This window comes from Engystomops pustulosus, chromosome 6 (genome assembly GCF_040894005.1).
Source record: "Engystomops pustulosus chromosome 6, aEngPut4.maternal, whole genome shotgun sequence".
Taxonomy (NCBI): Eukaryota; Metazoa; Chordata; class Amphibia; order Anura; family Leptodactylidae; genus Engystomops; species Engystomops pustulosus.
Genome location: NC_092416.1, coordinates 29,467,081 through 29,479,991, shown reverse-complemented (window position 1 = coordinate 29,479,991; position 12,911 = coordinate 29,467,081). Strand labels below are relative to the sequence as shown.

At 44.9% G+C, this 12,911-nt stretch overlaps 2 protein-coding genes across 3 annotated transcripts in view; one reads left to right on the top strand and one right to left on the bottom strand.

The window, feature by feature from the left end:
• Positions 1–12,911, top strand: part of ECE1 (endothelin converting enzyme 1) — a 65,950-nt gene that overhangs the window by 1,328 nt on the left and 51,711 nt on the right. The window contains exons 2-3 of the mRNA XM_072155357.1: positions 4,734–4,809; positions 5,188–5,237. Coding sequence (XP_072011458.1) covers positions 4,785–4,809; positions 5,188–5,237 — 75 coding nt within the window. The 5' untranslated portion in view covers positions 4,734–4,784. The remainder of the gene's footprint in view (positions 1–4,733; positions 4,810–5,187; positions 5,238–12,911) is intronic.
• On the bottom strand, positions 2,328–12,503 carry ALPL (alkaline phosphatase, biomineralization associated). 2 transcript variants are annotated; one of them, XM_072155360.1, is made up of 12 exons: positions 12,447–12,503; positions 8,519–8,633; positions 8,003–8,122; positions 7,798–7,913; positions 6,567–6,741; positions 5,297–5,472; positions 5,004–5,147; positions 4,378–4,447; positions 4,158–4,292; positions 3,860–4,051; positions 3,636–3,755; positions 2,328–3,069 (listed from the first exon to the last, which is right to left on the bottom strand). In XM_072155360.1, the coding sequence occupies exons 2-12, from the start codon at positions 8,580–8,582 to the stop codon at positions 2,807–2,809; spliced, it is 1,575 nt and encodes a 524-aa protein (XP_072011461.1). In that variant the 5' UTR covers positions 8,583–8,633; positions 12,447–12,503; the 3' UTR covers positions 2,328–2,806. The 2 variants fall into 2 exon arrangements, with proteins under 2 accessions (XP_072011461.1, XP_072011463.1); XM_072155362.1 differs by lacking the exon at positions 12,447–12,503 and adding an exon at positions 10,088–10,275.

Here is a 12,911-nt window from a genome sequence, read left to right as displayed (position 1 = left end):
TATTTCAATGTAGAACTTACTATGTCCCTGTTTGAGAACTATGGTAACGTATCTTTGTGCTGGGAGCATATAACAGATTGCCAGGAGGGTTATTCAAGCGGAATAAGGATCTAGACATCAGATTTCTTTCTAAATGACTTTTTTTTCCAGAGAAGGGGAAACGAGTTGCTGTTTTTGGCTAATTCTCTGCACTGAGCGCCCCCTAGTGCTTGCGGTTTAGGCAAATCGCAATCTTCGCTCGTTCATTATGGTTTGTTCTGCAGAATATTACACCACAGGATCCTCTAGACGTCTGCAGAACATCGCATACATTGCATAGCTTTGCGCTGTTCTGTTGACACAAGAGCTGACACTCAGCAGAACTAGGATTTGGGAGGGTCTGGTAATGAGTGCCAGAGAGCATTAATATCCTGATTACAGTATGTCCTGCCGTGCGCCCACCACCCCTTCCCCTGGTATTGGCCCAGACAGTGCAGGGATTCAGTGATCGTCGCCAAACCAGCCCTTCATAAACCACACAACGCCATCTTATTCCCCATTTCTTTGTGTTTCTTGGAAGATGTCTCAGGAAACAACAATCTGACTACCGGACGTGTCTTCAGCTGCCGGTTGAAGTGAGGAAGGAGATTTTATTTTCTTTAGGACAATTGCATGTTGCCTTCAGGGATTTTCAGGACTGTGGGAAAGTTGAGTAAGACTGTAGTCGTAGTCAGACCATTATACTAGACTTCTTTATCTTGGACATCACACAGCTTTCTCTAGTAAAACTATGACTAAGTGTACTATCACAGGGTGGTGTGTGTGTGTGTGTGTGTGTGTGTTTGAGGATTAGTTGCTCTCGCAGCTTCTCACTATTTCATCTTGTTCTGAGGGCTGGAAGCGATTGCAGTAATGACCTTCCTGGCAGATTGTGGGCAGCATCGGGCGCCTGTCCAGCTCTGCGTGGTCACTGCTCCTCTTTGATTTTCTTTGGAAACAATGTTGTGTGGTTGAACTTTTTCTTGCTCTTTCCAACTGGCAATTCCTCAATGTCCTGGTAACCATCAGAGGCGCCGAACCGGCCCACAATGGAAAGAGGAGAAGCCCCTTCCTGATTTGTATTAAAGGGAACCGGTCACCTGATTTTTCTCCACTAATCGGCCCCCTCTTTTATGTGAAATCTCTCCCATTTACTTTTAAAAATCTTAGAGAAGAGTCATATTTTGCCAGAGATGAGTCAAATTAAGAGGCTGCGGGGGGAGTGCCACTTCAGTTGCTGTCTTCGGTTCTATAACCACTATAAACATGCTGCTGGTGTCATATTAAAGATATCCACTTTTACATTGTATCAGGAAAGTAACTCTTATCTCCAGTTCTGAAGATCACAAAACCAAAGAGTTGCAGATAAAGATCCAGTTATCAGGCTTATTTCTCAAACTAGATCACCAAACCACAAACCTGATGTGTTCTGAAAGATAATATTATCTTTAGAAACTTGCTGGTGTCATAGTAAACAGTTAAAAGATGATTGTCTTAAGTGACCCCATTTCCCCTGCAGCCTCTAAAGTGGCAAATATGACTCGTCTCTGCTCACTGTCACATGACTTTGGAGGAGAATTTTTTTTTCTTTATATGTAAATGTGTGAGATTTCACAAGAGGGAATTCTAGGAAGGACATTTCACATCCTACTTGAGGTTGGGGGAGTAGCATAATGGGGGTAAAATCTGGTACAACTCTTTAAATTACAGTATTGCAGTAACGTAAAAAAGTTCTAGGGATTTAGAAAATTTTCCTGTGCTACAATTTAGCCGCAGCTTTCCGCTGTCCAGAGTATAGGACCAGAAACTAGCCAGGATTCAACTCTCCCTTGTATAACTAGCCGTAGTAGCACTGCACTATGGTTTACCTTGAACTATCCTGTTCTGGTTTATTCCACCCGGTGTCTGGGGGTTTGTTAGGTGCAGGTATTTTGGCGCATGTTTGCTCTTCCTGCTGTTCCATTCTATAAATGGCTGAAAGGTTTTGGTCATCTTGGACTATACTGGACTTCATTGTATCCAGACCCCGCTGCATGTAGGGGGGAATCTCCGCAAATAGAAGCAACCTGGGCAGACGTGTTAATGGCGTGTGTCTGCCCTGTGTCTTCAGGCCAAGATCCTGTGGCTGGAAAACCTCCTGCTGGGAAAATATTGGCTATTTATAGCCACGCAACCGGCTCGCCCCCTCCTCCTTCACTCAGACTTGACAGTGGTACCCCCTAGAGGTTGGAATGGGCAGCTACAATAGACTGATCTAGTGTTGGTGCAGTAATTTGCCCTTTTTTTTTTTTTTTTTTTTTTTTGAGGTTTCACAATTTGTCGTTTTTTAATTTACAGAAATGAAAATAAAATCCTATAAATGTACAAATCATCATCTGCCCCATAAATCTGTAACCATCACCGATAAATACAAACCTCAGAGTAGTCCTGTAAGATATTGGGCTTCCTGACCGCTTTTGGAGACGTTGTCATTCAGCTTTCCTAGACTGGCCTTTTAATATCCTGGGAAAGCTGGATGATATCTTCTACAGAAGCAGTCATGGCAGCTAAATTCATTATGCCCAACTAAAAAGATGCCAACTACAGGACGGATAAGTCTTGGGGTGTGGGGGGCATCCGTTGTGCTTGGTGTGATCCGCTTGTTAGTGGTTGTGGAGTAGTCTTTGGTCTTTTTACCCTTCTGGGTGTGACACAGCCCTCTGTGGAGCGATCCCCTGGACGGTGTAGCAGAGCTGACGTCCACCACAGAGCAGAGCGGTGTGAGGTAGGAGCCCGGCGTCTCCGCTGTTTACAAGATGAGTCGCGTGATGAAGGCGCTAAGCAGCATGGCCAATGAGGCCCTTGTGCCGTGCCCCGCACTTCCAGTTGTGCAGTGATCTTGGTTTTGTCCAACACAGGAGGCGTACGCCATGACATGAGGGATGTAGTTCTGCTCATGGACACCATGCAGCAGGTGGGCCATCGGACCCTTTGCAAAGACGGCAACATCTTCTCCGCCGTGCGTCTCCTGCCGTAGAGGGACTGCAGACTGCGCCTGGTAGGAGGCCTGAGCTGAAAGTAGAAGTAGTTGGATATTTATTTTCGGGCGTATAGTCAGTGAATGGAACACTGTCTATACTTAAGTTAAACCCCCAAAAGCCTAAATACTTCTCACAGCTGAGGGTTTGTTGGTCGTGTCGTCTCCAGACAATACGCTGAGCTAATTGTGCATTCAGTCTGTAATACAAACCACGCGTTGGCCAGACATTAAAGACTGAACACGCTTCAGGGATCCAGATTACAATCCTGTACTGTAACCATGCTATGTGCGGAGTCCTGCTCCACGGCAGTAACTCCCATCATCCTGGTTACAATGCTGAGTAGTTCTAGGGCCAACGTATGGTCCATATTTTGGAGACTGATTAGCCTAAACAGTAAACATCTATTCACTGCTGGCAAATAATCTTGAAAATTAAAGTGATACAATTTAGCTTTCCGATATAATGGGACACTGACTCTTACTTTCCCAGCAAATGTAGCATCCATCTCAGGGGGGGTGGTTGAGAGATGTTTGTAAGGACATGGCCCCTGGGCTGCCACTGTAACAATATAATAATTCACTTCTGTTTCCTACTTACTATAATCCACAGTGGAGACGTTTTCGCGGGTTCCATCAGTCATTTTGTATCCAGGTCCGTTTCCGTACAGAATGGATGTAAAGGGTTTTTGGTCAATGTCGCTTAGTGAAGGGGCCAAACCTGTAATAGACAATAGCCACGACTGTCATGATCATGGACAGGGCATACAGTAAGTTGTATCCAGCCAATCCATGTGTTCTCCAAAGATCGGTCCTCCAACTTACCAAAGATAGAGGTGCCCCGGTATGTGTAGCCCCCGAATGTAAAGACATGGGAGTGGTCAGCGGTGACAACAGTAAGTGTATCCTCCACAGATGTCATTTCCCCTGCTAAACCTATGGCGAGGTCCATCTGCACGGCTTCATTTAAGGCTTGCTTGGCTTTTCCCTCATGATGCCCATGGTCAATGCGTCCACCTGTTAAACAAGAGGACTCATGATTTTCACCCCATTGTTTATAACTCAAGGGAAGGAAGTAACATCTAGGCTACTCTACAGCTTGTCTTCTCTTAAGGTCACTTACCTTCCACCAGAAGGAAGAAGCCTTTGGGGTTCTTCTTCAGGATACTAATGGCAACTTTCACCATCTCTGAGAGAGAGGGGTCAGTAGTTTTGTTTCTTTCTAGTTCGTAAACCAGATCTGCCGGCTCAAACAGGCCTGGAACAGGTGAAGAAAGTAAAAAAAGGTGTTGGGTATCCCATAGCCGGGTCCTTTATGCCTGATCAGGAAATCTGTGGCTTACCTAGAAGATAGTCGACATCCTGTGGTTTCAGAGCCATTAGCTGTTCCCGGTTCCAGACATAATGTGCAGCCTGTGGTGGAGAGAAGATTTAGGAAACGGATGATGATTTTGATCCCACTTAAGAGTGAGAAACTGTACTCCCTAATGCCAAATGCTGTCTGCTCCTGATCTCCCCCTGGTGGTGACTGCATGCAGAAAAAATATTACCATGCAGAATACTGGAGCTCTGTCGACGGGGAGAACTTTTCTTAAATGGATTTTATAAATGGCACTAAACATGATCAGGTTAAAATTTGTGAACAAGCTATCCTGCCAACATCTATTGTAACAAATTTTCTCAATTTCTTGCTTTCCAGGAGTAAAGATCTTCAACTTCCAGCAAGATTGGGACTGAGGCCTCGTAGGACATGAGTTTTAAACTTCCTGAAACAAGTAAGTGGCCTCATTGTGAGTTCTGCTCTTGGGGTGATGCTCATTCAAGGGAGGAGGCTATAATGTATTATTCAATGAGAGTATTGGATGGAATATTTCAGGGGAGTATTTCTGCAGATTTGGAAATGAAAGGGCGGGGGAAGTTTTGCTTCACAAATCCTGTTATCATTCTGCTTTAAAACCTTCCATCCTACCTTGTTGCTGGGCTTCTTTTCCCTCCAGATTTTGGTCAGGTTTAGTCCGTCCAGTCTTGTTCCATTCGCCCTTTCGTCTTTTGGATACTCCACATCAGGGGTGTTCTTGGGGTACATGTACTTCCTGCCCCCACCCATGATGACCTGTAATAAGTTATTATAATGTATGTTCTTCTTTTTCCAGTTAAGCCACTCCTGCTCCAGATTTGGCTTCGGCCAGAATCTCTCAAAACCGTGAGTTGTTAACTTCCCCATCCATACAATGTTCCCTTTCCCGCCTCCTTGGGTCTTACCTCAATGTCTGGGACATTATACATGAGCTGCCAGGCAATGTCCTTGCATCCTCCATCTATGGCATCTTTGGGCATCTCATTATCGGAGTACCAGTCCCGGTTGACACAGTGGGCATAGGCTGCACTTGGGGTGGCATGGTTTACCCTGGTGGTGGTCACCACTCCGACTGATTTCCCTGGTGAATAACAATGTTGCATGATAAGATTTGTATGTTTTTGTGCCTATTATCCAAATGCCATGACAGGTAGGTCCAATGTGAACATAAAACCACAATGTTCTACATATCTTTCTAAACTTCGTGTTAGTCTTTACTGCCGCTCTGGTCCATGTAGTTGTACAGCTAGTTGCTGTTTAAGGCTGCAGCAGAATACTATGATTACTACAACTGCCTATTTCAAGTGAGGTTAGATGGGGACATTACAAGTTTCACCTAAATTGTGAATCCATGGAGTCAGTCTGTATTCGCTGCTGACTGATGTTCTCAATTTTGTTTCCACCTTTCTAATTGCTCCATAGGTAAAGAAATAATGTTGTCTGAGGGACCTGGAAGCACTGCTTGCAATTGCATGCTGACCATGTGACCTGGAATTGGCGCACAATTGCAAGGCAGTGTAAAGGCACTGCTTCCTGGTCCCTTAGAACAGATTATTTTAACCCAAAGTGACCAGGAAGGTGGAAACAAGTTGGTTGACTACATTGTTTTCTCGGACCCTTAATTGGCACTTGGCTGTGTTATCTGTCATGGCTACCTCAAGGGCCACACAAAAAACTGAGCAGACATGTCCATTAGGCTGACTGCTACACACTCATCAGAAGCGTGCCTGACTGTCCGGTCCGGACAATTGGAGAACAGAACTGAACTCGGCATGTCCATTCAGTTCCGGTCTCTGAGCATTTGGACCAGACATTCAGACACTGTTACGATGCGAGTAAATCTTGGCTCGTGGGCAATACTCCTTAGTCTGGGGAAGCTGGGTGATGGCCATGTGGGAACCTTCATCATGCTTGATTGAAACCCAATTTTGATATAGTATAGCATAAGAGGTTGACTTAGAACTTGAGTGTTCCTGAATTTGAGGGGCAGTCGTTTTTGGCCACCGAATTGTGGCACCCTTAAGTATGCACTCAGTTATACTCTCCTTCCTTCAACAGTAAATACTGGAGTATATTGGACTGTTGTGCTTTCTGTCATAGGGGTCAACCTGGCGGATCTAGTGTCAGGACTGAAGTAATGAGAGGAGCCTAGTCTTGATCCCGCTGTGTTCTTACCTGCTGCTTTGGCCCATTTTAAGATTGAGTCGACTTCATTGCCCTTAGTTGTGTTACACTTATCCCGCACGGCAGCAGCGTTCACACCGACCGTCCCCTCGTTGGCTTTGACTCCGCACAGATAAGCGGTGGCAGTGCCTGCGCTGTCCGGTACTTGTGCGTTGGTATTGTACGTCTGTAGGAGGAAAGTGCATTGAGGTCAGGATGTGCACTATAATTAATAAACCTAATAAATAAGGAATTAATATTACATTTCCTGAAGCAAAACCATAAAAAAATTTTTATATTGTGGCCCAGAATAGAAGGTAAATAACCAGACTCCTTCTCCTGAGAAACAACGACTTGTGGGGCCCTAGTGTTCCCCTCCCCAGGTGTAGACGCACCCCCTCATATAAAGGGGGATAGTACTTACTACAGGTGGGATTAGTGGCTTCTTGTGTGATGTTTGGGCCCCATCTGAATAGGTACACAGAGAAGCGGCCGCATTGTCTGGGGATGTTTGAAGTAGTTATCTCTTATACCCATAGTCCAGTATTGTCCCCATTCTCTTGTATTGTCTCCTGCTCCAGGTGCCTGTGACCTCAAATGAGAAACCCCCCCCCCCCCCCCCCATTCATCTGACTTTCCCTTTAACTTGTGGTTTGTAGAGATAAGATTTCTGTACATCAAAGATGCAGTAGTATAAGGTGTGACTGGTGATTGAGTAAGCTGGGTGTGTATGAAGCAGACCAGGGTGATGTAGTAATAGTATCGTGTGTGCAGTGATTAGGAGACAATGTGGTGGTGATGTCCCATCACTCCTCTGTTTGGGGTGTCTTGGGTGTAAAGATTTCTGCTCCATTGTACATAAAAGCTGGGAACCACCACCCACTAGATGGGTGCTGTCCCAATCTCCCCTGGCCACAGGTATACGGAGGCTCCTTGTCTGGTGGTTTCCTACCCTGTGATGCCCGGAGTTTGTGGCTACTGTCCACGGAAAGTGAGACAAATGCTGAGTTCATGGAAAATAAAGAATAAACAGGAGTGTAAGTGGTGTCACTGCTAAATCCAGAACCAACACCAGTACATGCTGGATACAACACTTACTATAGTATAAGGTGTGACTATATGCACATTGCACAATGTCCCTTAATGCACCCATGAAATCATCACCCATGCCCCTCGGGAGTCACAGCCCGGCATGTGTCATGTATAAATAATGCCACCTTCTCATTGCACAAACTTGACTCACCTTTGCTAGAGCTACATATGGAAACTTGTCCATCTCCAGCATGGTCTCCTCTCCAGGTTTTCCTGCAAGCTGTCCCTTTAAGATACGGGTTGCTGTAACTGTTGGTACCCCCATACCTATAATATGCCAGGGAAAGAGGGTCATTAATTAATTGATGGGGTCAGGGGTCTGGGGTGTCCAGGTACCAAGTCCACCCTTTTCGTACCATCTCCCAGGAACATGATGACGTTCTTGGCTATCTTGGTGTTGAGCTTTTGCAGTTGCAGAGCTTCTTTTAGGGTGTCTTGGGCCTGTTTCCTCCAGTATTCTGGGTCCTTCTCTTGCTCTAAAGAGGATAAAACTGGGTTACATAGAGGTATACAGGAGAAGTCTTCTGCAGCACAAACATATGAAAAGTTCTGCAACTTTCTGATGAACTTTCAACCTTCTAGCCCTTTTTCAAGATCTAATGTAATGTATTGCTGTAGGTGAAATATAAAGACCCAGTATTCAGACCATCATTATGTCACGTCTACAGCCGCAGTCACCACTATGCGGGATGTTGGTGCATGCTGTGTGGTTTACCCACAATTAGTAGGTGGTCATGTAAATGATAGTCTTTGTGTCATTTCTGAGTTCCCACAATGAATCTCATTGTGTCGGTCTGGATGTGTCTGTAGTATAACACCTGATTCTGGATCACTACAACAAATGACTTGTGGAATAGTTTGCGGTCTCTTACCTGGGAAGCTCTGTCCCATGGTCACTTGGATGACCAGCAGTAGTGACCACCACCTCGGGTCCATTCTGTCTGTCCTTCACGTGGTCAGAAGAGCTCCAGCACCCTGTGTGCAGTCCTGCCGGCCAGAAAGGGTAATGAAAGCTTGACCTGATTGGGGTTAGACTCCTAAATATAACTCAAAGCCTTACTAAATCATCCCAGATATTCCCATAAATTGCAGGTTGTGCATCCCTTGAGCCGCGGCTCCGGAGAGCAAACACACAAACCCCTGAACCCCTCATTTACTCTCCAGATTTGTACATGGAAAGGATAAAAGCATAAAATCCAGTCGACAGCAAGGTACAAACAAACAGCTGAAAATAAAACCTGGCATTAAACAGACGAAAGGTCAGAGGGGCGGCGATACTAGTGCACAATGATGCAATTGTAGTGGGAAAGCGTTTTCACCCCATTTACCTTAAACATAACCATCCTGTACAAAGGGAAAGTTTTATAATGTATATAATTTTCTGTAATATAGGCAGTATTATACAAAGTGTGTACCCTAGAGGAAATAGTCCATCACTTGGTAGCAAAGGAATTTGGCTGCATCCCCAAGGTCTTGGAGATAAGTCGGCTACTTCTATTCACCCTTGGTGCAATATTATACAGTGGGTACAGAAAGTATTCTGATCCCTTTAAATCTTTTCCTTTACATATTTTTACAAACTTATTAATAAAGAAAAACTGAAATATCAGTGATAAGTATTCAGCCCCTCTGCTCAGTGTTGAGTAGAAGCAACTTTGGAGCTGGTGCAGCCAGGAGTCTTATTGGGAAGATGAAAAAAAAAAATTAATGTGGACAAGTATCATCTGCAAGGAAGAGGATCCCCAAATCCAGGGGTGAGAAACTTTTGCAATTACAACCAGTGGTCCTGCTCCACATTCTCTTCACCACCACCACCAGCATTAGTAGTTATAGTATTATAGTGGGGATTTGCATGGGAGAAGATATAGTGATTATGTGCGGAGAAGCCATGTTCGGCTTAACTCTTATGTTGATGTTTCTATTTGGCACCATTTTCCAGTTTTCTGTACTCATCCAAAGTAACAAAACAAAAAAAAACTAACCCTCCTTTCTTTACACTGCAGCCTGAACCACAAAAAACAACCTGCTTTTCTTATCTAGGTGGAAATTAAGTCTTATGTGATTTGTGGGTTGTGCCTCTGTAAGGGTGCAGTCACACGTTGCTGTTAAAACTTCATCGCAATTAGTTTTGAGGTGGCTTTAGGTGCAGTTTTGTCAATTTCACAGGTAAAAGACATGAACTGAATGGGTGAATTTGATCTTGAAGGAGAAAGCTTTTCCACAAATGTCTTTCACTTATTAAAATAAGTAATACCACCTAAAACCAACGCAAAACGAATTGCGATGCAGTTTAAACTGCAACGTTTGACCGCACCCTAAGGGCTGCGCCAGTAATGATGCACTATTAAGTAAATGGAACCGGAGCTACATGTGCTGCAGCTTGTGTATAGAGCAGACCCTCCCGCCTGGTATTGGGGCATTGCCCCTCGGCTTGTACTCACCCCGCCAGTCTGCAGGTGAAGTAGCAGAGACATAGAAGCACCATAAAAGCCACAATGGAGCAGACAACGGTGGTAATGGCGAAATGCATCTCATTGGTCAGCGCCATGGTGCGAGGTAGGGGCTCCGATGCTGGGGGTCTCTTAGGACAAATGTTGTGGGCACAAGGTGCCAGGGGCTGAACTCTCCAAATGCAGAGCAGTCTCACTCAGCAGATTCGTGGATTTACTATGACCTGATAAGATAATACCTGAGGATTAAGTATCCCTGAGAGAAGTAACCAACCTCTAGTGTTATACATGACTCCAGTCTGGGTGCCGGGGGTCACTAGATGGGTGAAGGATGCAGACTGAAGGGCAAAAAATCACTGCCGTGTGTATCTAAATATGGGATCTATCATATATGCAGCAAGGCTGTATCGCAGGATGGGATTAGATACAATGGCTTGTCACAGTATTGGTTAGCAGAAAGGACCACACGTGAAGAACACAAATGAGATTGGATACAGTGGCCATCAGACTTGTCATGGTGTGAAATGCTGGGTTATGACCTGAAGTGTTAAGTATCACAGCTGAAGGGAGGGAGGGGGTTACATGGGATGAGGGGGGGGGGGGGGTCTGTATGTCTGTATAATACAGATCTGCCTTAATAGACGGATATCTGTTTTGGCATTAAACTCATCTGCTTCGCCTTTAAGATCTATATTAAGGAGTACAGCTAAGAAAACTATGGAAACCATTGCAGGGTGCACATTTGTTTCTTGGAGGGGGGGGGGGCCTAATATTTATATCCTCAGCATCACCTGATGGTAATTTACATACTGAAACGGTTTATATCTTGGATTGGCGTGGATTCCAGAGCTGTATAAAACAAACCCTGCCCATCCCCTTATGATAGCGGTAGTATCATCCCTCTCATGCTGTTCACCCACATCCACCCTCCCTTCACCACCACATGGGTCTTCTCTAAGAACAATCGCAGGATAATGAGCTCCTGCTGCCAGTAATATGACCCCCTTCATACAAAGTCTTCAGGCGGGACGTTCCCGTACAGAAGAGGGGTTACTATAGGGGGAAATAATAAAATCTGCTTTCTAACTACACATGTGAGCGCTGGGAGGAGCACCGCAGTATAGATTGTATGGAGGTGTATTATGTATTACAAATGTTTGTGGGAAAATATGGAGAGAATCTTAATGCTTTAAAAATTCCGACCACAGGATCAGTGATGCAATGGGTTAAGCCGGAGGGTCCCCTTTAATGAGTTTACGCTGCCCTTTTGTGTGTTTTCTGGCTTGTGGGGCACATATTCCCATCACCAGAGCAGTTGGTCACAGGGCCAAGTAGGTCAGCAGTGAATGCCGGGTGAGGGCTGCCCATGAAGGGGGAGGGTGTCTGTACCCCACAGTTATGGGAATATCCGCACTAAATCTGTATCTTGGAGCTAGAGACCATCAATCTGCCGGAGAAGAGCTGCTGCTTATATCTGTACCAGCCAGTGAATGGAAGTGCATGTCCCATCAGACTTTTGGCACCAGTCTGGACATGTGTGGAATTTAGGGCTGATAACTGGGTGCAATAAATGGGATTGAGCTGTTGAACAATGATAATACCCCCAATAAAGTATACAAATACTACAGTAAGTTCAGCTTCTGCAATCACGTGGTGTTCTCTAGATACATTGTATCCCTTACATATCGGTTTATCCAAATTCCAACCAATATTCCAACCAGTCCCCTCCATATTATCTTGTATAGTAAAAAAAAAAGTCACTTTATATGTTTTGGACTGCTGCTTTTCTGTGACCGTAGTGGATTGTTGTATCGACAGGATACTGATCCTTCAGATTACTTGTCACTTGGACTCATGATCTGACTGTACAATAAGTTTGGATAGTAAGCACAATTATCTACAAATCCTGTGCCGTAAGACTGACAATTCCCAAAACCCTCATTCCCTGGCATCCCCAATAGGCATTTATGAGCAAATCAACCCCAAATTTAAAAAAAAAATCAAGTTCTTGTACAATTTAATGTGAATTTATTAATCTCTGGCATCCTCATAGTGCAAATTGGTGCCCTGGCATCAACCCTACATCTATACAGTCCTGGAACACACCTATGTAAAGAACATGCAGAAATGCCAAAGCTTCGTACCCACAAATATACGGAAAGCCCTGGCATCAATTAACATATGAAACAGCCCTGGCATCCACCCCACATTAAGCAGCTAACTGCGCTGGCATCACCCTTGCATATACCAACACCCCCCCATCCATGGCATTCCCCCCCCCCCCCACATACATAATATCTTTGATAGGAGAACCTCTTATAAAGTGCATGTGATACTGAGAGCTTCTTACCTGTCTCCTGGGTTCTTGTGCAACTTGTGACTGAGAAGCTGAAGAAAAGTTCAAGGAGGGGAAGAAGTTTTGCGTTAAAGGACAACCCATTAAGATGCAAATAAAGCTCCCAGCCCCTTTACACCCCCCTCTTAACATCCTCATCCTCTATTCCCCCCCCCCCCCCCTCCTTCCATTCTTTCAATCAGTGCAATAAACAGGACTTGTCCATCAGTGGGTGAGATGCTGACCCAGAAACTTCCTGGGGAGGTGGGGGCTGCCTGATCTGGGGTCACCGTGCTCTGCTGGAAGCGCATGAATGTACACATGTAGGAGAGCGGAGTGTGTGTGTGGTTTTCATATATTACATCACTTGTCTTGTATTAACAAACTTGGCTCTGCTACATCTTGATACACAATGTAAATGTCAGGGTAGCAGGACTTGGAATAAGAAGGGGGTGACTCTGGATTAAGAGGTCAATTTAT

What these genes read in the sequence shown, in the direction of transcription:
- ALPL (XM_072155360.1), bottom strand. Translation starts at nt 8,582, where the DNA reads ATGGACCCGAGGTGGTGGTCACTACTGCTGGTCATCCAAGTGACCATG. An exon ending in AAAATGGGCCAAAGCAGCAG is followed by an intron (nt 5,473 to 6,566) that starts GTAAGAACACAG and finishes GTTATTCACCAG; the next exon opens with GGAAATCAGTCGGAGTGGTG. An exon ending in CGTCTCCACTGTGGATTATA is followed by an intron (nt 3,070 to 3,635) that starts GTAAGTAGGAAA and finishes TTCTACTTTCAG; the next exon opens with CTCAGGCCTCCTACCAGGCG.